Here is a 21,658-nt window from a genome sequence, read left to right on the forward strand (position 1 = left end):
GCGATCGCGGATGATCGCGCCGCCCATAGTGATAGTCCTTTGAGGATAGGGAAGAGGAGGGGGAGGAAGGTCCCACCAAGATACTCAAAAGGGCTACCAGCCGAGATGCTCAGCCGCGACGAGAGGGAAGGGGAGTGAGAGAAATCTTCCCAACCGAGAAACTCAGTTGGATCTGACGGAGAAGAGAGACTCCTCAGCCGAGATGAGAAGAGAGGAAGAGAGGAAATTGAGTCATTTTTGAAGTAGAGAGAGTTCCCCCGTGGTCACTCTCCACCTCTGCACTTCATGCCCTGACTCATTCCCAGTTTCGGAAATGTCTGATTGAAAGAACACATGACAAATGTGTCAGAATAACTATGTGTGAAAGAAATTTTAATGGCTTTTTACTAAAGATCTCCACTTTTAAATTATGGCGGGTGACACTATGACCCTCTATGCCCCTTGTCTTGCAACCATCACACAGCCTCCAACCACCTTCCCTCTCCCTTATTCAGTGTTGAAGTAATTTAGGTATGGTCCTGAAAGCATTCCCCTTTCGTTCACTACTTTCTTGCTAGCCCAAATGGCTTAATTTACGAGGTATATCTAGTTTAATTTTGGTCGTTTCATTTTAGTGGGCAATATGTGCAGGCGTTGTCATATTATGAGAAAGCACTATCCGATTTCAATTGTGATTTTGACTTGAAGAAGTACGGCAGTTTCTCCAAATCCTTTGATCACACGGAAAAATGCAATGAAGGTATAGCTAGAACAGCGATTAGAGTTGGAAACTTTGAACTCGGTTTTCGCATTGCAATGAGCTCAATGTCAAACAGATCTCTTAAGATGGACTGTGCTGAAATTTTAGAAGCTGCAAAGGTATGTCAACTTCTCATTTGATTTCATACTTCAAGAGAGGGAAACAGAGAGAAACTGAGTGTGAAAGTTGGTGGTTATTTATTTTTCTCTGTTGGTACCATTTACAACTGAACTCATATTTATGATGATGGATCTAACATGTGATGTAATTTTTTTGATCTTCCTTGTGTGATTTTATCTCAACCTCTACGCTACTACTGTTTTCTTTGACATGCATTCCTAATACGACAAGGACTCACACGAATAAACAGAATATAATGTTACCGTAGTTAAATAGTAATTAAAAAATTAAACACTAAAAAGTGGCCCAAAACTGTATTTAACAAGGTGGAGAAATGGTGCTGGGTCCACACCATTTCGCTGGGAAACAAAGCCAAGAAATACCAAAAATTAAAATTAGAGTCAAAAATAAATTTTTAGAACTCTAATGCGCACCAGTATGGTATCATAGGTATGGTATGGTCACTGGTATATCACCAGTATGGTATCATACTGGTGCGCATTAGAGTTCTAAAAATTTATTTTTGACTCTAATTTTAATTTTTGGTATTTCTTGGCTTTGTTTCCCCGCGAAATGGTGTGGACCCAGCACCATTTCTCCACCTTGTTAAATAGTAATACTACAGATAGCTGCGGTCCTAGTGCTTTCTCTCTGTTGCATCCACCATACATACTTGATGATCAGGTAGTTCTGTGGTGAACCCATAGACACTATCTTTTCTGCTTGGCAGAGCCAGGGAAACCCGCTGCCGGAAAAACTGGTCACCATGTCTTTATTTGCCGATAGCTATCAACAAAGAAGTATTGGTCCTTGTGGAGCAAGTGCGGATCTAGACCGTAACTCACCATAACATCAGAATGTCACACCCTGGAGTTTCCATGCAGAGTGTCCTTAAAGCCCCCCCCCCCCCCTCTATTTGTTTATGTAATTAAGGTGAAGATTTTAAACTGGGGGGATGTTCAAAGGTTAAAGGGAGTTACATTTGGGGAATAATAAAGCACACGCAAAAAAAAAGAGGTTTGCACGCAATTTTTTTTTACAAAAATCGTCTGAATGCACGCAAAATTTATTGAACTGCGCGGTATTATTCGCACGACATTTTAATTTGATACCACAGAATTCTGCTGCAAGTTGAAACGAAAAAATAAATCAAATGAACTGTAAATAAATACATATAAGCCCACTAACTCTGAATTTGATACGGCTCAACGGCTAATTAAGAACAAAGACATGGGACAGTCGGTACGCAGGCAGCCGGTCTGAGGAAGGGTAATGAATGTTGATATCTCATCGCAGGATGTTATCTACTGGCCTGTTGTCGCAGAATGTTATCTGGCCGGCGAGCTGCCGCCGGTCGCTTGCAGTGTACCAGGTATGCTGGAGCAAGTGCAATAGTCAGTTGTGATCACGCAGTTGACCGACCGTGGAATTTTCATCGTGTGCCACGTTTCGTGAGTTTTATAATGGAAGCAGTGTCGTACGTCGAAGACTTTCAAAGTGTCAGTGAATCAAACGAAAGTGATTTGTGTGAACCAGAACGTAAAAGACGAAAAACATACAGTTCATGGATCAAAAAAGAGGAGTTTCAGTCCTCAGTTGAGGCAGAGGAAGCAGTGGCTGCTAAAACAATATGGAAAAAATGTTCTTCAACTACAACTGCAGCGGGATCAAGAGTTCAGTTCCGTTGTACAGCCGGGCAGTATAGAGTCAAAGAATGTCCTGCGGGCTTGTATTTACTGTATCATTCGACGGATTCTGGTGTATCATTCTACCGAAATGGATGTGAGCATGAGAATCATGTTTCAGAGCCTAACAGAGTCTTATCAACTGATATGAAACTGTTTATAAAAGAAAAATTTAGTGAAGGGATACAGAAACCTAATGCAATTTTAGCGGTGATTAGGCAAAAGAAGCTGCCGGAACCACCCAAAGGTAGAATAGTAACTTACTTGAAAACGTTGCCGGAAATAAAGTATGGAAGTCCCACAGTTTCGGCGAAAGAAATTACAGATTGGTGTGATGATCGAGCACAAAAGCCGGACGATGTGGACAAACCATTCGTTTTGTCATATCATGTTCATGCTGAATCACACAATGTTGATGAGCAAGATTTAAAAATTTTAATCTCAACGTTGAGGCTGTTGAGTTTAATGAAAAAATCTGAAATGGTCCAAATTGATTCGACGTACAAATTAAATTGGCAAAGGTATCCTGTGATGGTTGTCGGAACGAGTGACAAAAATAATGTATCTCATCCGTTTGCATTAGCCGTCTGTAAAAGTGAAAAAATGGAGGACTTTGAATTCACTTTTAAAGCCCTACACGGTTTTGATATAGAGTGGAAACCTTCTGTATTGTTGGCTGATGCTAGTGACGCAATAACAAGCAGGTTTCAGCGCGTGTTCGGTGTTCCGCGTATTCGTATTATGTGCTTTTTCCACGTATCGGAAAATATTGAAAAACAACTTGAAGTTCTAACCAAAGGTAAGAGATACAGTGATTTGAAAGATGACATTCGCGCTCTACAGCTGTGCCAAAATGACATCGCATTTGAAAAAGCATCAGAGTTGTTTATGAAGAAGTGGACCTCAACGGGAGACGAAAAAGTGACAGAATTCGCGGTTTATTTCGAAACACAATGGCTTAAGAAATATTCAAAATGGTATGAAGTAGCTGCAGTGGGGTTCCCATCCACCAACAACCGATTGGAAGGAACAAATGCAGTCATAAAACGAGAGCACACGTTCAGAGAGAGTTTGCCTGTTGGCCAATTTTTGAATAGTGCAAATGACCTGGTAGTAAAATGGTCGGAGGCCAGAAATGCTGCATCAGTGAACGGCATCTCCTTCGCTGAGCGACCGACTGCTTCACTGAAGGAATGGACGTCTGCATACCAATGGGCCTCTATGAATAAGAAGGTATTAAAACAGTCAGTTAAAGATAGGTCACTGTTTTTCACGGCCTCCTCCACTATGTCTGAGAATATCACTCAAAAACGTCTAACCAATTTAAAGCCGTGGCCGGTAAGTGGAAGACATTCGACCAATTTAAGCAGAGCCACTACAGCATTTGGACCATCTCGATTAATGAACAGGATACTAATGACTTCGATTGCATTTGTAAACATACATTGGGAATGCAAATCCGGCTGAAATTAGTGAATTCACCACCAGAGGCCAAAACAATTCTGTTGGGCCAGAAGGGAAAGAGAGGGCAGCCCGCAAAAGCCAAGCAAGCTCTGTTGGTTCAAGGTTAAGACGCTTCATTTTTAGTATATTTCTTTTAAAAACATAATTTTAACAATACGACGAACAATACGTTTTTATGAATTTTTAATGAACTTTAAGACTTCTCATTACCGCTCCTGCACTTTAAATTTGCGTATGAGTTCCGATATATTTTCCTGTTCTTCACTTCATTTTTCGTGTACGTATTTTTTTTTCTGTTCACAACTTTGATCTTTCGTGCAACATTTTTTCCATTGCGTAAATTCTTTTTTAGTTGCGTGAATTATTACAATTACTGTGACATTCATTTTCGATTTCGTGATAAACATACTTTTTCCGTGAAATTACCCTTCTTTTTGCGTGCCGATAAATGCAACCAGTTACATTTTGCCCCCCCCTCCCAAAATTTTTGGGGACCCCCTTGTGGAGAAACAGACTCAAGTTTTTTCTTTTCAAATGTATCTAGAAATACCCTCCCCTCTATAGATATTTCGTTCGACAAAGCATGTAAAAAAGAAAAGACTTTGCGCAAACCCAAAGTCATTATCTCATACTGTTTCAGAATGGCGGCCGGTTATCCTTTACCGTTCCTCTAAGGATATTATAGGGAGCAAAATTAATCATGTGAGTTCAGGTGTGTCTTCTGTTTTTCTTGGTCTAACTCAGAGCTTTAAATAAGGGTTGCATTTATCGGCACGCAAAAAAAGGGTAAACTCTTGGCTTCTTGGCTTCTTGGCTTCAGCTTCAACCATTAAGAGCGAAAGGAACAATGAAGAAACGCGATAAACTTTAGAAACTGAAGTGAAAAGGTATTAAGACAATACTGATTGAAAGACAAAAAACCATCTTAAGTCACAAAAGATGATTTTAGATTGAAAATTTGTCAAATTTCAGATCGAGAACTGCTGGTGCCCATTATCAGCTGACCCGGTGTCAGTAAACAATTGGAGGGTGCCATATTTCAAGTTGAAAAAAAAAAAATTCCAAGTCGAGCTGTTCCGTGTGTTTGAGAAAAGAGTGTCATGTTTTACCCATCAATCTCTTCAGAAAAATCTGGAGAATCGATTTCTGGAATTTCCGACGTATAAATTTTTCCTTGTTTTCGAGATATTTTCGATGGAAAATGAACCCCGTGTTATTTTCCATAAGGGCTCCAGAAGGTGGGCACCAGGCGAATCAGCCAATCAGAGACGACTCGTCTAAAGTAGGGGGTGCCACTCGCTCCGCAATTCACGTCCGGACTCTTGTTTTCTCTTTGCCTGGCCCTTAGCCTACTTCACGGCCGTGCAAGGGAACTGTGATGCAGCTATCAGAGGGGGAAACTTTCGGCTTTATGGTCCCAGCTATTAAGTTTATTTTAAAAATAAGATAGCAGTAATTGATTTTAATTCTTCGACCAGTTTAACTACTCCAAAGTTTTTAAAATTACAAGGACAAACTATAAGTAGGAGTTGTGGAAATTTGTTTGTCCAGCGGCTCAGCGCGAGGCTAGTCAAGGTGACTGGTTTTTTGTTAGCCATTCCAGAAAAAATAGCCACTCAGTGACCAGCGTTTCGCATTTTCATGACTCTGCTCTGCATTAAAGGCACTTTTTGGGGGTCCTCCATTCATGGTAGATTAATGGTGTTACACCTGTATTGGTGGGGAATTCCTAATGTCATAACGATTGGCGGTAACCGTGATTTAGAGCGTTTAAATTCAGCCGTATTTCGACCTGTTTTTCTGGGTAGCAGACACAACTATGCTACATTTAAAACGTATTTGTGAAAATGGGTTAAATTTAAGATTAATAACAACTGCAATTTACCAAAAATGAATAACTTTTTGCAACTGAAACAATTATTACTTTAGTGAACTAAAATGCAAGTAACTAAATGCAATTTTAGTGCAAAAATTGTTTTGTCATACATACTTTAATGTCATGCCTACTTTAAATTTATCAAACAATCTGAGGCAACTAAATCACAAATCCTGACCTTCTTGGTTTTAAGTCCTGACTAAAGACATTTCTGGGAAAAAAATGTCCTGTCTTATTTGCTTCATGTCCTTCTTAGCTTCATCAGAAAATGTACAATGCTTCTGGGCCGATTCAGGCCCCTTTTCTTACAGAGTATTGCAAAAATTCATAATTGTGGTCCAAATGCCGGATTGTATCCATTTAAGGATTTAAACAGATTTTAATTACACATTTTCGCCACACACTTTTCCAATTGTTGCAGAAACACCAGTATGCCGCAATCTTGTATGAAGCAGCTGACAACTTTGACAAGGCTGCCATTTGTTTAGCAAATTTAAAGCAATGGGATAAAATCGAAGCATTCCTATCCCGAATATCAAGTGCCAAAATTTACATCATGTATGCAAAGGTACCTCAATTTTTCCTCTCTCCTCTAAACCGTGAATCTTTATTTAGCCTCTGGGTGCCCGAAACTTTTTTTACTTGTTATGTCCAAAAAGTTATGTCAAATTGACCCTATATCCTAGCTGTTGGGAGGATGCTGCTCATATCCTCTCAGTTAGGTAAAGGGTTTGCCTGCACTTCCATTCACCTACTTTCCGGGTGACTTTGAGGCTGATAAGGCAAGCTGTCTTAAGGTAGCACCATCAAACGGATATGATCACCTTTGCTTGGCTCATGTATAACTGTTTTAAATGATCTAGTGTCTTTTTTTTCAATTTATTTTTTTTTATTCTCAAACGATTACATTTGCCTTCTATAATTGTTATAAATGAGTTTGTGTTTTATTTGTTGTTTTTTTTTTCAATTTATTTTTTCTTACATCGTATTAATCACTTTACTTTTCAACTTCATTTTTCACTTAACACTTCTTGATCCTATTTTATTTATTATTTTACTTCATTTATTTTCATCCAGCGATCAGTTTCATGTATTTATTCATTTTTTTTATTTTTTTTTTTTATCCTTTATTTACTTAACTTTTACATTGAGGTACAAATCAGGTACACCTTATCGCAGGCCTAAACAATAGGCCTTAGCATTCATGGGTGGGGGAGGGGGAAGAGCGCTCAATGAGGGGACAGAGGGGTAGCAAATCTGACACATGTATACGTTTTACATATTTACACGCCACTGAGTGGTAGGGGGGGGGGGGGGAATAATAACCCAGGTGGTTGGAGGCGTTGTTCCTATCACTGGTGAGTTACTACATTTAAAAAAAAAGAAAAAAAAATTCATAAATAAATAAATTAGAAAGTCGATAAGAATGCTAATACTACTAATGCTACCTTTCCTCTGGTTTACACTGTTTCGAATCTACTTACTTATTATTATTATTATTATGGGCTTAAACATTAAGTTGTCTCCAGCTTTGCGGGTAGTTGGACTCCCTTCACGTGAGCAAACCATGCTCATTGGTAGAGAGAGTAGAGTGGGTTGAGGCCGGTGTTAACTTGGATATTAATGGCCAATTTACAGTCAACGATAAGGTTTACAGTAACCGGGGTGGGAACTGTGTCCTAAGACGCCCACCCAGAGGTTGCTTCTCGTCGATGATGGTGGGGTAGGGGTTTAGGTAATTATTTATTTTTATTTTCTCACAAATGTCTGTGGCTTCCCAGTTCGTGCCGGGCTGGGCCTCGGGCATGAACCTTTATTTTATACTACCGTATCTTAGTATTTCATAGAAATTTTTTTCTTTTTTTTCCCCTCCCTTTTTTCTCCAAATATATACATATATACAAGTGCGCGTGTATGTATAGAGTTACTTTTGCTTTAGAGCGATAAAAATTTCCGTCCCATATTGCACGTGCTTAATATTACGTCTTTTTACATTCTCTGCATGATGTCCTCCTGGACCTCCAATTGTCTCAGTGCAACACTCAGCTTGGTTGGTATTACACCAGTGTTCAAGATTACGATTGGAACAGTGTGGACTTCTTGCAGCTTCCACATGACCTTAATTTCATTACCTAGGTCCACGTACCTTTCTATTTTTTCTTGTTGCGTTTCCTGCAAGTTGTGATTATTGGGGATTGCTATATCCATTAGGTAGGCTGTTCCTCTGCTTTTGTTCACCAGAATTGTGTCATGCCTGTTATGTGGGGTGGTCTTATCCGTGATTACCGTCCGATCGTAATAGAGCTTACATTTATCGTTTTCTATCACAACTTCTGGAGTATATTTATAATACGGCGTTTCGCTCTTGGTAAGCTCGTATTTCATGGCTAGGTTCTGGTGTAGAATGATGCAGACTTGGTTGTGCCTCTAAAGGTAGTCCGATTGTGCCATGGCTGAACAGGCTCCGGTAACATGTTGTATTGTTTCAGGTGGCTTACAGCATTTTCTGCAGGTGTCATCGGTTACATTCGGGTCTTTGATTATATATTTGGCGTAATTTCTTGTGCAGATAACTTGATCTTGTATCGCGGTCATGAATCCTTCGGTTTCTCCAAACAGGTCCCCTTTTCTTGGCCATAAGTTCGATGCATCTTTATTGACATAACTTTGCTGAAGATCGTTGGGATGTCTGCTGTGGAGCTCCTTCTGGATCCATTCATGTTGCTTTTCTTGCGTGCTTTTAGCCTTATTTGGTGGTCCATATTCGTTGTTTTGTAGGTTGAGAGTGGTGAGCTCTTGATCCGCAGACACTACTGCTTTGTGCAGTGGCAAATATTATTATTATTATATTTTTTTTTTTTTTTTTTTTTTTTTTTTTTTTTTTTTTTTTTTTTTTTTTTTTTTTTAAACTCGGAAGAGGGAGCACTTCCGGTACAAGTATTGCTGACGAGCCACAGGCCAAAGTCAGTAACACATACTATCTTGCTTGAATGAACAGCAAATCTTATTTAAAGTAAAATTAAAAAATTAAATTTTAAGTAAAATCAAAAATTACTCGATATTAAGAAATGACCTGACAATACTTGACGTGCTTATGACGACGGACTTCTGCATTGAATGAAGCAGATAACTATCTATTCCAAGGTCTCGAAGATGTTGAACTAAACTTTTTGGAACTATCCCCGTTACTGACATTATAAGGGGCTTGATGCAAACAACGTTCAGGTTCCATAATCGCTTCATTCCTGCAGCTAAGGGCAGATATTTTACCATCTTTTCTTGATACTTCAGCTCCAAGTTATGATTATTAAGGATGCTAATATCAATGATGTAAGCGGTGTGATCTCGCTTATCAACAAGCACTATGTCCGGCCTGTTTGCCATGATGGTTTTATCGGTTAAGATTGGGTTATCCCAATAGAGCCCTAAGCGCTGATTCTCCACGACTGTGGCTGGGCAATATTTGTAGTAGGGTTCAGCAGTATCACATAGTTCTCGATCCTTGGCCAACGCTAGATGTATAATTTTAGCCATGTTGTTATGCCTCTCGGTATATTCCTTCCCTGCAAGCAATACGCAACCAGATGTAATGTGATCTATTGTCTCGGATGCAGCGTTACACCTCCTACACTTATCGCTCTCGATCTTCTCCTTCAGCATATACCTTTTGTAATTCCTGGTACTGATCACTTGATCTTGTATTGCAAGAACAAATCCTTCCGTTTCTGGATACAGCTGCCCTTTCGATAACCACAAGAAAGACTTTCCTTCACTAACATGATCTTGCTCAACTGAATGATAAAAGCGTCCATGCAGTGGCTTGGAGGCCCAAGCTTCTAACTGGCCAGTACCAGTCTCTCAGCCATTTTAAGACTATTATCTAGAAAAAGGTAAGATATTTCGAAATAGGAGCTTCAAACTCGCTTTCTGCGTCTATGAGCCCCTTGGGATCAAATTTAAAGCGAAATTCATAGTTGCAATGATAATGTTTTTCCCGTTTACTGTGTTTTGGTACCTTTCTTTGGTTGCTTTTGCCCGCTTTGAAATGATAACGATTAGAAACCTGAACTTACTGCCGAAAGAATTCTCTGTCCACTATTGAACTATGTATCATTTAAAGTAGAGAGTGCAACTTGAGAGATAAAGGCCAGGGTCTTTGCCCTTTCTTGGCCTGTTTAACCTAAAATCTTCCGTCAAACCGCATGTCAAAATGTAATATAGATGCAACTCAGTGGAGTTAATTGAGGTATCGCATTTTGCGTGTTAATTAACTGAATTAAATCGAAAAAGTAGGGAAAGTCTTACAATATCACCAATCAATATCCCACACAATATCCCAATGTCTGTTTCTAATTTTAACCATGAAATTAATATCATCAGGCAAATTGCTGTGCATAATGGTTATACTTTAGTGGAAATTAATAGGCTCTTAGATAAATACGGAGCTTCTAGAAACCAAACTGGGGAAAATAATAATGAAACCTCTAAAAGAGAAAAAGAAAGGTATAGAGCTTTAACATATTTCAATAGCTTCAGTAATATAGTAAGTAACATTTTTAGAAAGCATATTATTAAGCTGGATTTCAGAACGAACAATACTCTAGAAAAATTTATCCAGCCATAGAAGCGAAATCAACCTCCAAGTGATAACCCTTTTAATTTTTCAGATGTTTGTAGTATACATTGTGATAATTGTGATAGCAACTATATAGGCTGCACTGCCAGGAATTTTAGGAAACGTTTTAATGAACATAAAAGAGATACTAATTCTAGTGTAATTCAGCACTGTATAAATGAAGATCACAAAATTTCTAGTTTAGTGAATAATTTAAAAATCTTGCATGAAAGTACTGATAATGATACTCTAAAGGCTTTTGAAATTATTGAAATTAGATGGGCTTCCACTTGAGGGGAAACTTTGCTAAGTATGGAAGTGAACATTATGAATAGTGCTTCTTCTTTGACTGATTTATGCTTAAAGCTTCAACCTTCAAACAACCTTTAAGCTTCAAACTTGGCAACATCTATAAATTTGATTTTTTCCCATATGGGTGCTGCCATCTATTGGTTGTGTTTGTATAATCAGTTCAGCTAATCAGGCCGTGTTTATGTTTTGATATTAACTCGATTAGTTATTTATTTAATAATTACGCACTTTTTTGCTTTTTACCTTTTCACTTGCTCAATTGAGGACACCGCACCAAGAACAACCTATAGGCGTATAGGTCGTTATTACGCCAATCTGCTTTTCGGATTCTACGTACCCTGGACTATGCTGTGGTAGCGATAGAATATAGATAGGTAACGTCTCGAGGTCGAAAAACCTTTTTTTTCCGAGGCAAGTCAGGCCTCTGGATCGATGGGTGCAAGAACGACCTATACGCGCGGCCTTATCATTCTCGGTTAGCGGGCATCGGCGCGGCGCGGCGATAGTGATGGCTCGATTTTTTGATCTCATTTTATAAAGATTTGTTTTTATTTCAGAAAAACGAGCTATTGAAATAATTTATTCTCCTCTCAAACTATCCTTTCCTCCAAAAATGTATACTTCGCATTTTGCCACCAAAATGACTGTTGGGCGTAATACGGGCCTATAAATTTAAGGGCCTATAATGTGCTAGTTACCCCTCTCTATACTCACCATCGATATTCTTTTATTTTGCGTTAATCATGCGTGATTAAAATGATTTATACTGCATATTGCCACCAAAATGACTGTTGGACGTAATAACGACCTATAAACCGCTTTTTTAAATTAACTATATTAGAGTGTAAACCCAAAATGTATCGCAAAATCTACCCGGCATCCTTCAGTAGAAGGGTTAGGTCACCCAAAAACACCAAAACAGGGTACCTGCATAGAAAAGTCTGCGCAGTACATCAAAAACAAAACTTTAAATGCGTTTTTCTCAAAACGCGGTTTCCAGTTATAGGTTGTTCTTGGTGCAATGTCCTCAATTGTTCCTGTTTTAATTGTAATGCATTGTGATATTCCATCTACTACCTGTGTTTTTACTGTGTAATTTTGTCTTTAAGTGCTGAGGATGGACTGATGTTCGAAATGTACATCCACTAAACTTTTAATAAACAACATGTGTGCAAAAGCAAGACTTTCTCTCTTTTTTTAATTTAACAGTGGAGTTTGTCTCAAGTATTTTTGATTCAGTATTTCGATGGCTAAAGTGCGGAGCAACGTATCTTAAGTGCGGTGTTTATAAATGTCCGCGACTATTTTAATTTTTTGAGGGAGAACAATCCAACTCTAAAACATGAAATTTTTATAGAATATTCTGGTAATGAAGACGAAAAATCCAGCAAATTTTCGGTGAATTACGTTGAATAGTTTTTCAAGGAAACCATGAAATATGAGAGAGACTCCGCAACGTCGTAAATGGACATACATACTCGGTTTTGCACTTCGGCCATCGATTCGCACAAGGATAGAACTGCAGAACCGGTCAGTAATAAAATATCATTACATTTGACTGGTCAAGTTGAAAGTTAGGTTCAGCTTTTAAATTAACCTTTTATCTTTGACTCGATGTAAAATTTTTCAGGCCAAAGAGTCAGCTGGTGAGTATGAAAAGGCAGTGCGTGCCTATGAACTTGCTCATGATTACAACAATGTCATCAGGCTGGATTTAGAGCACCTGAATGATCCGGAAAATGCGGTAAAACTGGTGCAAGAGACGCATAGCCTCGAAGGTGCAAAACTGGTTGCAAAGTAAGTTTAATAAATAATTATCTGACTTTGGCAATTTTTCAAATTTTTAGTTCTCAGCAGAAATTCTCTCTAAAGTGTATAAAACTGTTTTCTCTTCTAGATGCACTAAAGTTAAGTTAAACTGATGAAATATGAAAAGCTCAGGGCTCAAACTTTTGGTATGTATAATTGACTACAATTATAAAAGTGTCTCAATAGGATATAGTCGGTTGGCTTAGGGTCAAATATCACCGAAATATTTCGAATTAGGCTACCAGCATGAAACTTGGTGAAAATGTAGTTTAAGGTACCTAGAATGAAAATCCGTCGGGACCCAAGCTGGATCTCTCATGGTTCCCCGTATTTTGGCCGCCATTTGCCAAGATGGCTGCTATAAGCTGATTTCCATTATTATCTCATATTTCAGGCGTTCTAACTTACCTATTGACATGAAATTTGGCAGGTTGTATACTTGAGTGTGTCTAGAATGAGGAAAAATTGACATTTGAGTCCAGTCGGCCATTTTGCCCTTGCTATTGGCCGCCATTTTGAAAATTAGCGGTTCAGCGCCGTTTCTTATATTTTTGCGGCTAATGAGATGTATGAAATTTGGCAGAAATACGCATAAACATTTTGAGAACAAAAATCTATCGAGACCCAAGTTCAGTCGGTCATCTTTATCCTGGCTAATGGCCGCCCTTTTGGAAATTAACAGCCCAGTCCTGCTTCTCCGCGGTTTCTCAGATTTACGCGGCTGTTTTGCAGCTGGACACTTGAACTTTGGCAGAAATATCCATAAGTGTGTTGCAAATAGAAATTCATCGAGATCCAAGTTTGGTCAGCCATTTTCCCGCCGAACTTGGCCGCCATCTTGGAAAAAAGCTATCCGCCTTGTTCCTCCGAGGTTTGTCGGATTTTCGTGGCTGTTTTGAAGCTAAACGCATTAAATTTGGCAGGTACACCCACAGCTAAGTTGAAAATACAAAAAAGTCGAGACCCTAGTTCCGCCGGCCCTTTACCTATGTTATTACTTGCCATTTTGGAAATTGCAGACCATTCACCTAACTCCAGCTGACCGCAGGCCCGCCACAAGGGGGGGGGGGGATACTAAGTCCTTGGTACCGGGGACCGGGCCCTGCGGGCCGATTATTGAAATTTAAACCAGCCCGATAAGACATCGAATCGCGATACATTGCACGGTTAAGATAGGGCTATGTCTTGTCGTAAGCGGCAACATAGAGTCGATGACATTTCAATAATCGCCCCGCTGGAGGGGCCTGTGACGCAGGTAACAAACCACTACGAATGCATGTGTGACCCTCGTCTCCTAAGGAAAAGTGAAAAAATTACCCTAAAAATTCCGCAAAAGATGAATAAATTTTCAAAAACACGCTAGGGCACTATAAATTTTTTTTTTTAGAGATTCCTATCTATTTTCAAGATTTTGATTATATGAAGAATGATATTTTTAGTAACTGCGTTTCATTTTCTTCCGTTGCCGGATGCTAAGAGGCTCCTGTCTGGGCATCCTCGATTTCAGTGACTCAACTCCCTTCCCATAGACGTACAAAAGGGGAGTCCAGGGGGGCCCGGCTCCCCCTAGAATTGAAAGGTATCATCTGCCCCCCCAAAAAAAAATTCCTAGATGTTTTGAATGCTACAATTCGAAAGTATTTCGGCACGAGAAGAACGAATCTTTCATCGGATATTTGAAATTCCGACAATTTTCAAAACGGCGGCGGAAAAATGGCGGAATATCAGTTTTACAGCTGTTTACCAATGGATTTGCATGAAATTCGATTTTTTTTTTTTTTTTTTTTTTTTTTTTTTTTTATTTGCACAATAGAAATTTTGTATAAAAACCACTTTTAGACTTCATATAAGTCTTTTAAAAGCTTGTCTTAATTGTCTAAATAATATTAAACTAATTATAGATACATTTTATAAAAAGTACTACCTTTACAATATCAAGGAGAAAGAATGAAGACAGATTTACTTCAAAGTAAAAAGGTCTTATTAATTTATCTGTGTAGAATTGGGCGACCGGACTCGGTCAAAGGCCAAGAACCTCCGATCACGTCCTAAGAGCGTAGAGAGGCACGATGATTAATATTATGAGAATTTTGAGAACCCCTGGATTCCAAGCTCATGGGGCTTGCGACGTTTTAATCGGCGGAGGCATCGGTCCCATTCCAAGAGCGCGAGCGCTTCAGGGTTGGGGTGCCGATGCAACCTGCTCTCATATGCGGTGTACATCTTGGTGATGTAGTCCTCCACAGAATCAATGTCGAGGTCTGCCCGGATATCGACATTCCTCTCGTACCAACGAGCTTTAGCTATGCTTCTCAGAATTTTCATTTGTATTACTTCTATCTTATCTAAATTTGTTTTGGCTGCACAACCCCACAATTGGCAGCCATAGCTCCAAACAGGCCTCAACATTGACTTGTAGAGGAGTAACTTGATATTTAAAGGTAACCGTGACTTTCGTCCGACGAGCCACTGCATATTAGAGAACTTTAAACGTAGCTGGGCTACTTTCTTTTTAATATGGGTGCCCCACCTGAGCCTGGAATCCAGGTGAAGTCCGAGATATTTGGCAGTTGTGTCATGTGGAATTATATCGTTCCCTAGGGAAAGTGGAATGTGTTTATAAGGGCGATTTGTAAAAATTACTTCTACCGATTTTGTGGCATTTAACTTTGTTTTATCTCTCAAAGTCCACTTGTTGATTTTATTCAAGTGTTGTTGAGTTGTATGACGTGCCTCTCTATAGCTCTTAGACGAAGCCAACACGAGAGTATCATCGGCGTAAACTCCCAACTTACCTCTCCTCCCGGACTGTGGGATATCCGCTGTAAAGAGAGAGCAAAGAAGGGGGACAAGCAAGAACCCTGAGGAACTCCTGCTCTAATGGGTCTGAAACCAGAGGTTGAGTTTTCGTAACGAACTCGAAATTGTCTCCCTGTGAGAAAAGAAGACAGGAGCTCCACATGGTTACAAGGGAGCATTGAGAAAAGCTTTCCAATGAGACGCTCGTGCCAGACACGATCGAACGCTTGTGCAACATCAAGAAAAACCGCCACACAATATTCCCCCTTTTCAAGGGCGTCCTCAATGAATTTTGTGATGCGATGTAATTGATCAACTGTCGAATGCTGAGCTCGAAAGCCAAATTGTGCATCGATAATTAAATTATTTTGTTTGACTATTTCATTGAGACGTTTTATGTACAACTTTTCAAACAGTTTTCCCAGAACTGGCAACAAAGAAAGTGGCCGGTACGATGCAGATTCTGCAGGCGGTTTATCTGGTTTGAGCAGAGTGATAATTTCTGCCATTTTCCATTGTGTGGGAATGTATTTAAATCGTAGAACAGCATTAAAGATACCGACCAATTTCATTATTGCCTTATTTGGGAGATTTTTTAGAATAAGACCGGAGATTTTATCAAAGCCGGGGGCTTTTTTGGCTTTGATCTTTCCTTTAATCTCCTTTATAATCTCAGAAGGAGATATGGATTTGATTTTGACTGGTGGGATTTTCTTGACTTTTTTTGGTTTCAATGCGGACACCTCCCCCTGTCCTTGCGGGTCCGAGTCGGAGCTATCAGCGGAAGATGAGCCTTCTGAATCTGAGTAAGGAAGTTCAATGTTCTCGTGGGGCTGAAAAACAGCCTCGAAATGGTCAGCGAGCACTTCAGCCTTTTCTAAATCGCTATTAGCCCAAGTGTTATCTTTTTTACGAATAGGAAATTTCAGTTGCTTGGGGCGTTTTAAGTATTTAGTGGCAGCCCAAAGGGAATAATTTTTATCTGCCATGGGGGAAAGCGAATTGATGAAATTTTCGAATTTTTTGTTTAAAAATTCTTCTGTTCGTTTTTTTACAATTTTATTTAACCTGTTAGAGTGAGAAATGTCTTCTGGATAGTGGGTATTATCTGAAATGCGTTTTGCTTTGCGTTTGTATCTGATAAGTTTGAGGAGGTCTTTTGGGATAGAATAAGGCCGAATTTTGTTTGTGGCCACCGGAGTATTTGATATGGCGCATTTTTGTATTTGTTCCGCCAACAGCTCCGTCTCTCTGTCGATATCCGCAGGGGAGGCGATTGGAACGTTATTTACAATTAAGGATTCAAGATCAGAACGAAACTGGTCCCAATTTGTCCTTTTAGAACATATGATTGGGGGGCGATCTGCTAAAATGGGATTTGTGAATATGGACATGATAATCTGTGCATGTCCTGCTAGTTTCTTCATTGCGATTGTGTCACAAGAAGTACGATCGATCAGATTTAAATTTTTGTACACAAAAAAGTCAATCAAATCCGCCTGATGGCCAGGAATAGTAGGGAAGTTTGTAGGTTTTCCGGGTGTGATGAAATTACCCCCGGCTTTATTTACAGCCTCCAGTAGGGATTCACCTTTTGGGTTTACAATCCTGGATCCCCAACGAGGATTTTTAGCATTCCAATCGCCTCCCACAAGATAAGTGGGACCCAGTTCATCCAGAAAACTGGTATAATCGGCTGTTGAAAGTACATTTTTTGGAGGAGTATAGATTGAGGCGACATTAAAAACGCCGAGTTCAGTGTGAACACTTATGACGGCCGTTTGAAATGCTTGGGATTCAATTACTTTAATGAGATTATGTTGAATGGATTCTTTGATTAGAACGGAAGAGCCGCCTCTGTGTTTGTTTGCTGGATGAAGAGCATTATAAATTTTATATCCTGTAAAATACCTCTTATAATCAGTTCTGGTGAACCAGGTCTCTGACAGGAGGGCTATGTCCACATTGAAATCTCTTAGCGCAACGTTAAATTCCTCAGCCTTTGCCCGAGTCAGGCCACCGCAATTCCATGCCAAAAAGTTTAGTGAATTAATCGAATTTCGAGCAGGGAGATTAGTCATATTGTCAAAATCAATTGCGACATCTTCCAGCTCTGTATGAGTCATGTTAGAAACAGACAAAGAGACATTATTAGTACATGAATTGATATTGACACTCATAAGAAAAAAGATGAAACATTATTTTGCGGGACGTGATTCCAAATGGCTAATTTTTTCATTTAGAAGTTTAATTTGTTCATTTAATGATTGAATGGTAGCGAGAAGCGCATTGATTAAATCAGCGTTGCCGGTAAGACCGGGTGATGAAATTCGATATCGATGATTAATTTTTTCAATAATCTAATGAAAGCTTCCTTTTTATCCAGCCAAAAACCACCAGGATATCGAATTTCATGCGAATCCATCGGTAAAAAGCCGTAAAACTGATATCCCGCCATTTTTCCGCCGCCATTTTGAAATTTGTCGGAATTTCAAATATCCAATGAAAGATTCGTTCTTTTCGTGCCCTAATATCTCCGGATACCAAGTTTCATGCAAATCCAACGATAAGCAGCCTAAATATCCACTTCCCGCGCTAGGCCGCCATTTTGACCGCATTTGAAAAAAAAAAGTTAGCCCCCGCCCTCCTTAGGGGGGGGGGCCGCTCCCCAAAATTTTGGGAGGACCAAAAAGTTGCTACTTTAGACCGAGGAACATTGCCAAAGTTTCAAACTTCTATCTCAATTTGGATAAAAGTTACAGGGGTGGTCGGTGACTTTTGGATAACCCTGTATATCTCATCAAATATCAAGACTTCTCTACAGGGACTTTTTTTAGAGAAATTATAAGTTACAGTAAATTTATTAAATTTTCCTGTTTTTCGAATGTTCTCTGAAATAAAATTTCATCTGGTAATCCCCAAACGCGTGTCTCGATGTTTCTTACTTCCAATTATATTCAAGTGTATTCCTGCCAAATTTCATACATCCAGCTGCTACAGGACAACGAAAGTCCGAGATACCTCGGCGAAACAGAGGTTGACTGCTCATTCTCAAGGAGGCGGCCATTAACTGGGTTAAAGCTAACTGTATTTAAATCTCAAAAAGAGGTTGTTCCATCCCCCATTAGATTTGGCCCCCTATCAAATATGATCCATCTTTTCAGGAGTGATACAGTAGCATGCGAGACGTTCAAATATGGCGGTCATTTTGACTTAGGCCCCCCCAGAGAGGGGGGGCGGGGGGTCAAAGACAAAACCTTCAACTGCCTATAACTTTTGAGCGAAAAATCGGATTGAGTTGAACTTTTTTTTAAATGAAAGATCTCAAAAAGATCTATCTGCTGATACCAGAAAAATTGAAAAAAAGTTAAATTTAATGCAAATTTTTAGCAATTTTTCGATTTTTTAGGAGACAAAATTTTCAATTTTGTCGTGTTTCGGCACCGCGCAATGACTCTACTAAAACAAAAACCAGTTTTTTAGATTCTACACTCAATTTCCTATAAGATGCAAAAAACCGCATCTTGGGGAAACGTTTAGATCGCGAGCTATGGCTTGTCAAAGGTAGCCCCGCGCTGTTCGCATATCCTCCACGCGTCTGCCACCGATCCTGTTGCCCCTCCTCCCCCATCCTAAATGCAAATTAACATTCTACTACCCAGCTTTCGTATATATCTGCGTTATAGGTACGTGAAAATTCCAGCAAGTTCGTGATTTCCAGTGGAATTGATACTTTATTTCGCTCCCCCCCCCCCCCCCCCCCACCCGGCCACTGGCACTGAAGTTTGCCCCTGCCTACAAGTTGTAATAGTTTTTTCTTGTGTCTAACTGGAGGTATTTGTTTTCTAGATTACACGCTAAAATGAACAGAATAGGTATAAAAAAAGTAATTTATTAAGTGAATTGAAAGCAGTTACACAAGGATACACACAGGTTACACAAGGAGGTTGGGAGGTGGGATAAAAAATTACCTCAATTCGATTTCGTAGTCACAGGGTGCTACATCAGCAAAAACATGTAACAAGAAAATGTTTATAATTCTTTTTCGCACAATATTTGGAGCACAGTGGCCGGGTGGGGGGGGGGGGGGGGGGAGATATAAAGCATCAATTCCACTGGAAATCACGAACTTGCTGGATTTTCACGTACCTATAACGCAGATATATACGAAAGCTGGGTAGTAGAATGTTAATTTGCATTTAGGATGGGGGAGGAGGGGCAACAGGATCGGTGGCAGACGCGTGGAGGATATGCGAACAGCGCGGGGCTACCTTTGACAAGCCATAGCTCGCGATCTAAACGTTTCCCCAAGATGCGGTTTTTTGCATCTTATAGGAAATTGAGTGTAGAATCTAAAAAACTGGTTTTTGTTTTAGTAGAGTCATTGCGCGGTGCCGAAACACGACAAAATTGAAAATTTTGTCTCCTAAAAAATCGAAAAATTGCTAAAAATTTGCATTAAATTTAACTTTTTTTCAATTTTTCTGGTATCAGCAGATAGATCTTTTTGAGATCTTTCATTTAAAAAAAAGTTCAACTCAATCCGATTTTTCGCTCAAAAGTTATAGGCAGTTGAAGGTTTTGTCTTTGACCCCCCGCCCCCCCTCTCTGGGGGGGCCTAAGTCAAAATGACCGCCATATTTGAACGTCTCGCATGCTACTGTATCACTCCTGAAAAGATGGATCATATTTGATAGGGGGCCAAATCTAATGGGGGATGGAACAACCTCTTTTTGATTCCTCACATATTTACATGTGCTCATTACAAGTTTAATGCATACAGTTGCGAAACCGCCACGAAAATCCGACAAACCTCGGAGGAACAAGGCGGATAGCTTTTTTCCAAGATGGCGGCCAAGTTCGGCGGGAAAATGGCTGACCAAACTTGGATCTCGATGAATTTCTATTTGCAACACACTTATGGATATTTCTGCCAAAGTTCAAGTGTCCAGCTGCAAAACAGCCGCGTAAATCTGAGAAACCGCGGAGAAGCAGGACTGGGCTGTTAATTTCCAAAAGGGCGGCCATTAGCCAGGATAAAGATGACCGACTGAACTTGGGTCTCGATAGATTTTTGTTCTCAAAATGTTTATGCGTATTTCTGCCAAATTTCATACATCTCATTAGCCGCAAAAATATAAGAAACGGCGCTGAACCGCTAATTTTCAAAATGGCGGCCAATAGCAAGGGCAAAATGGCCGACTGGACTCAAATGTCAATTTTTCCTCATTCTAGACACACTCAAGTATACAACCTGCCAAATTTCATGTCAATAGGTAAGTTAGAACGCCTGAAATATGAGATAATAATGGAAATCAGCTTATAGCAGCCATCTTGGCAAATGGCGGCCAAAATACGGGGAACCATGAGAGATCCAGCTTGGGTCCCGACGGATTTTCATTCTAGGTACCTTAAACTACATTTTCACCAAGTTTCATGCTGGTAGCCTAATTCGAAATATTTCGGTGATATTTGACCCTAAGCCAACCGACTATATCCTATTGAGACACTTTTATAATTGTAGTCAATTATACATACCAAAAGTTTGAGCCCTGAGCTTTTCATATTTCATCAGTTTAACTTAACTTTAGTGCATCTAGAAGAGAAAACAGTTTTATACACTTTAGAGAGAATTTCTGCTGAGAACTAAAAATTTGAAAAATTGCCAAAGTCTTTTTTGTCAAAGTCTTCAAGCAATTTTTCCCCTAAGCCACAGTTCACACATTCAGTTTCTAAAGCAGGATAGATGTCGCCGTTCGGGATAGATGTCTTAGATGTATTAAGTATTGAGGTATTTTTTTTAAAAAATAATTTTGATCACTGGAGCTTCGAGAAGAAGCTGTGAAAATCCAAAAGAGATTTGAAGCAAGAACCTTTTCAGGCCTTCGAAGCACATCACTCCTTTGATAGTGTGATCTCGCATATTAAAAATGCAAAGACGCTCCATATTAAGTACATGTAAGGAAGATTTTAAAAAAAATTTGCGGAAAACCGAGGATTTCTGTCTAGACATGGTTTATTCGCCTAGATGTAATTATAAATATTTGAAAAATAGTTTTTAAACACTTTTGAAGGCTCTTTGTTAAGCTTTTGTGGTTCTAAAGTGACTTAAAAAAGTGCCGTTTATGTATCCTTTGTCCTCGAGCGGTTTATGGAAATCACCTTGTATGGGCCTTTTTCGGCAGCGTTTTTTCTTCCCAACGAATTAGAGTACGAGTTGAGCTCACTTGTAGACTGTT

General features: G+C 39.5%; 1 protein-coding gene across 2 annotated transcripts in view; it reads left to right on the top strand.

Moving 5' to 3' along the window:
- The window catches only part of Oseg6 (intraflagellar transport protein Oseg6), a 142,887-nt gene that overhangs the window by 90,411 nt on the left and 30,818 nt on the right, over window positions 1-21,658 (top strand). For both annotated transcript variants that reach the window (XM_072306455.1, XM_072306456.1), the window contains 3 exons: window positions 615-858; window positions 6,306-6,452; window positions 12,442-12,608. In XM_072306455.1, coding sequence (XP_072162556.1) covers window positions 615-858; window positions 6,306-6,452; window positions 12,442-12,608 — 558 coding nt within the window. The remainder of the gene's footprint in view (window positions 1-614; window positions 859-6,305; window positions 6,453-12,441; window positions 12,609-21,658) is intronic.

The sequence above is a fragment of the Bemisia tabaci genome, chromosome 1 (genome assembly GCF_918797505.1).
Source record: "Bemisia tabaci chromosome 1, PGI_BMITA_v3".
In the NCBI taxonomy this organism is placed as follows: Eukaryota; Metazoa; Arthropoda; class Insecta; order Hemiptera; family Aleyrodidae; genus Bemisia; species Bemisia tabaci.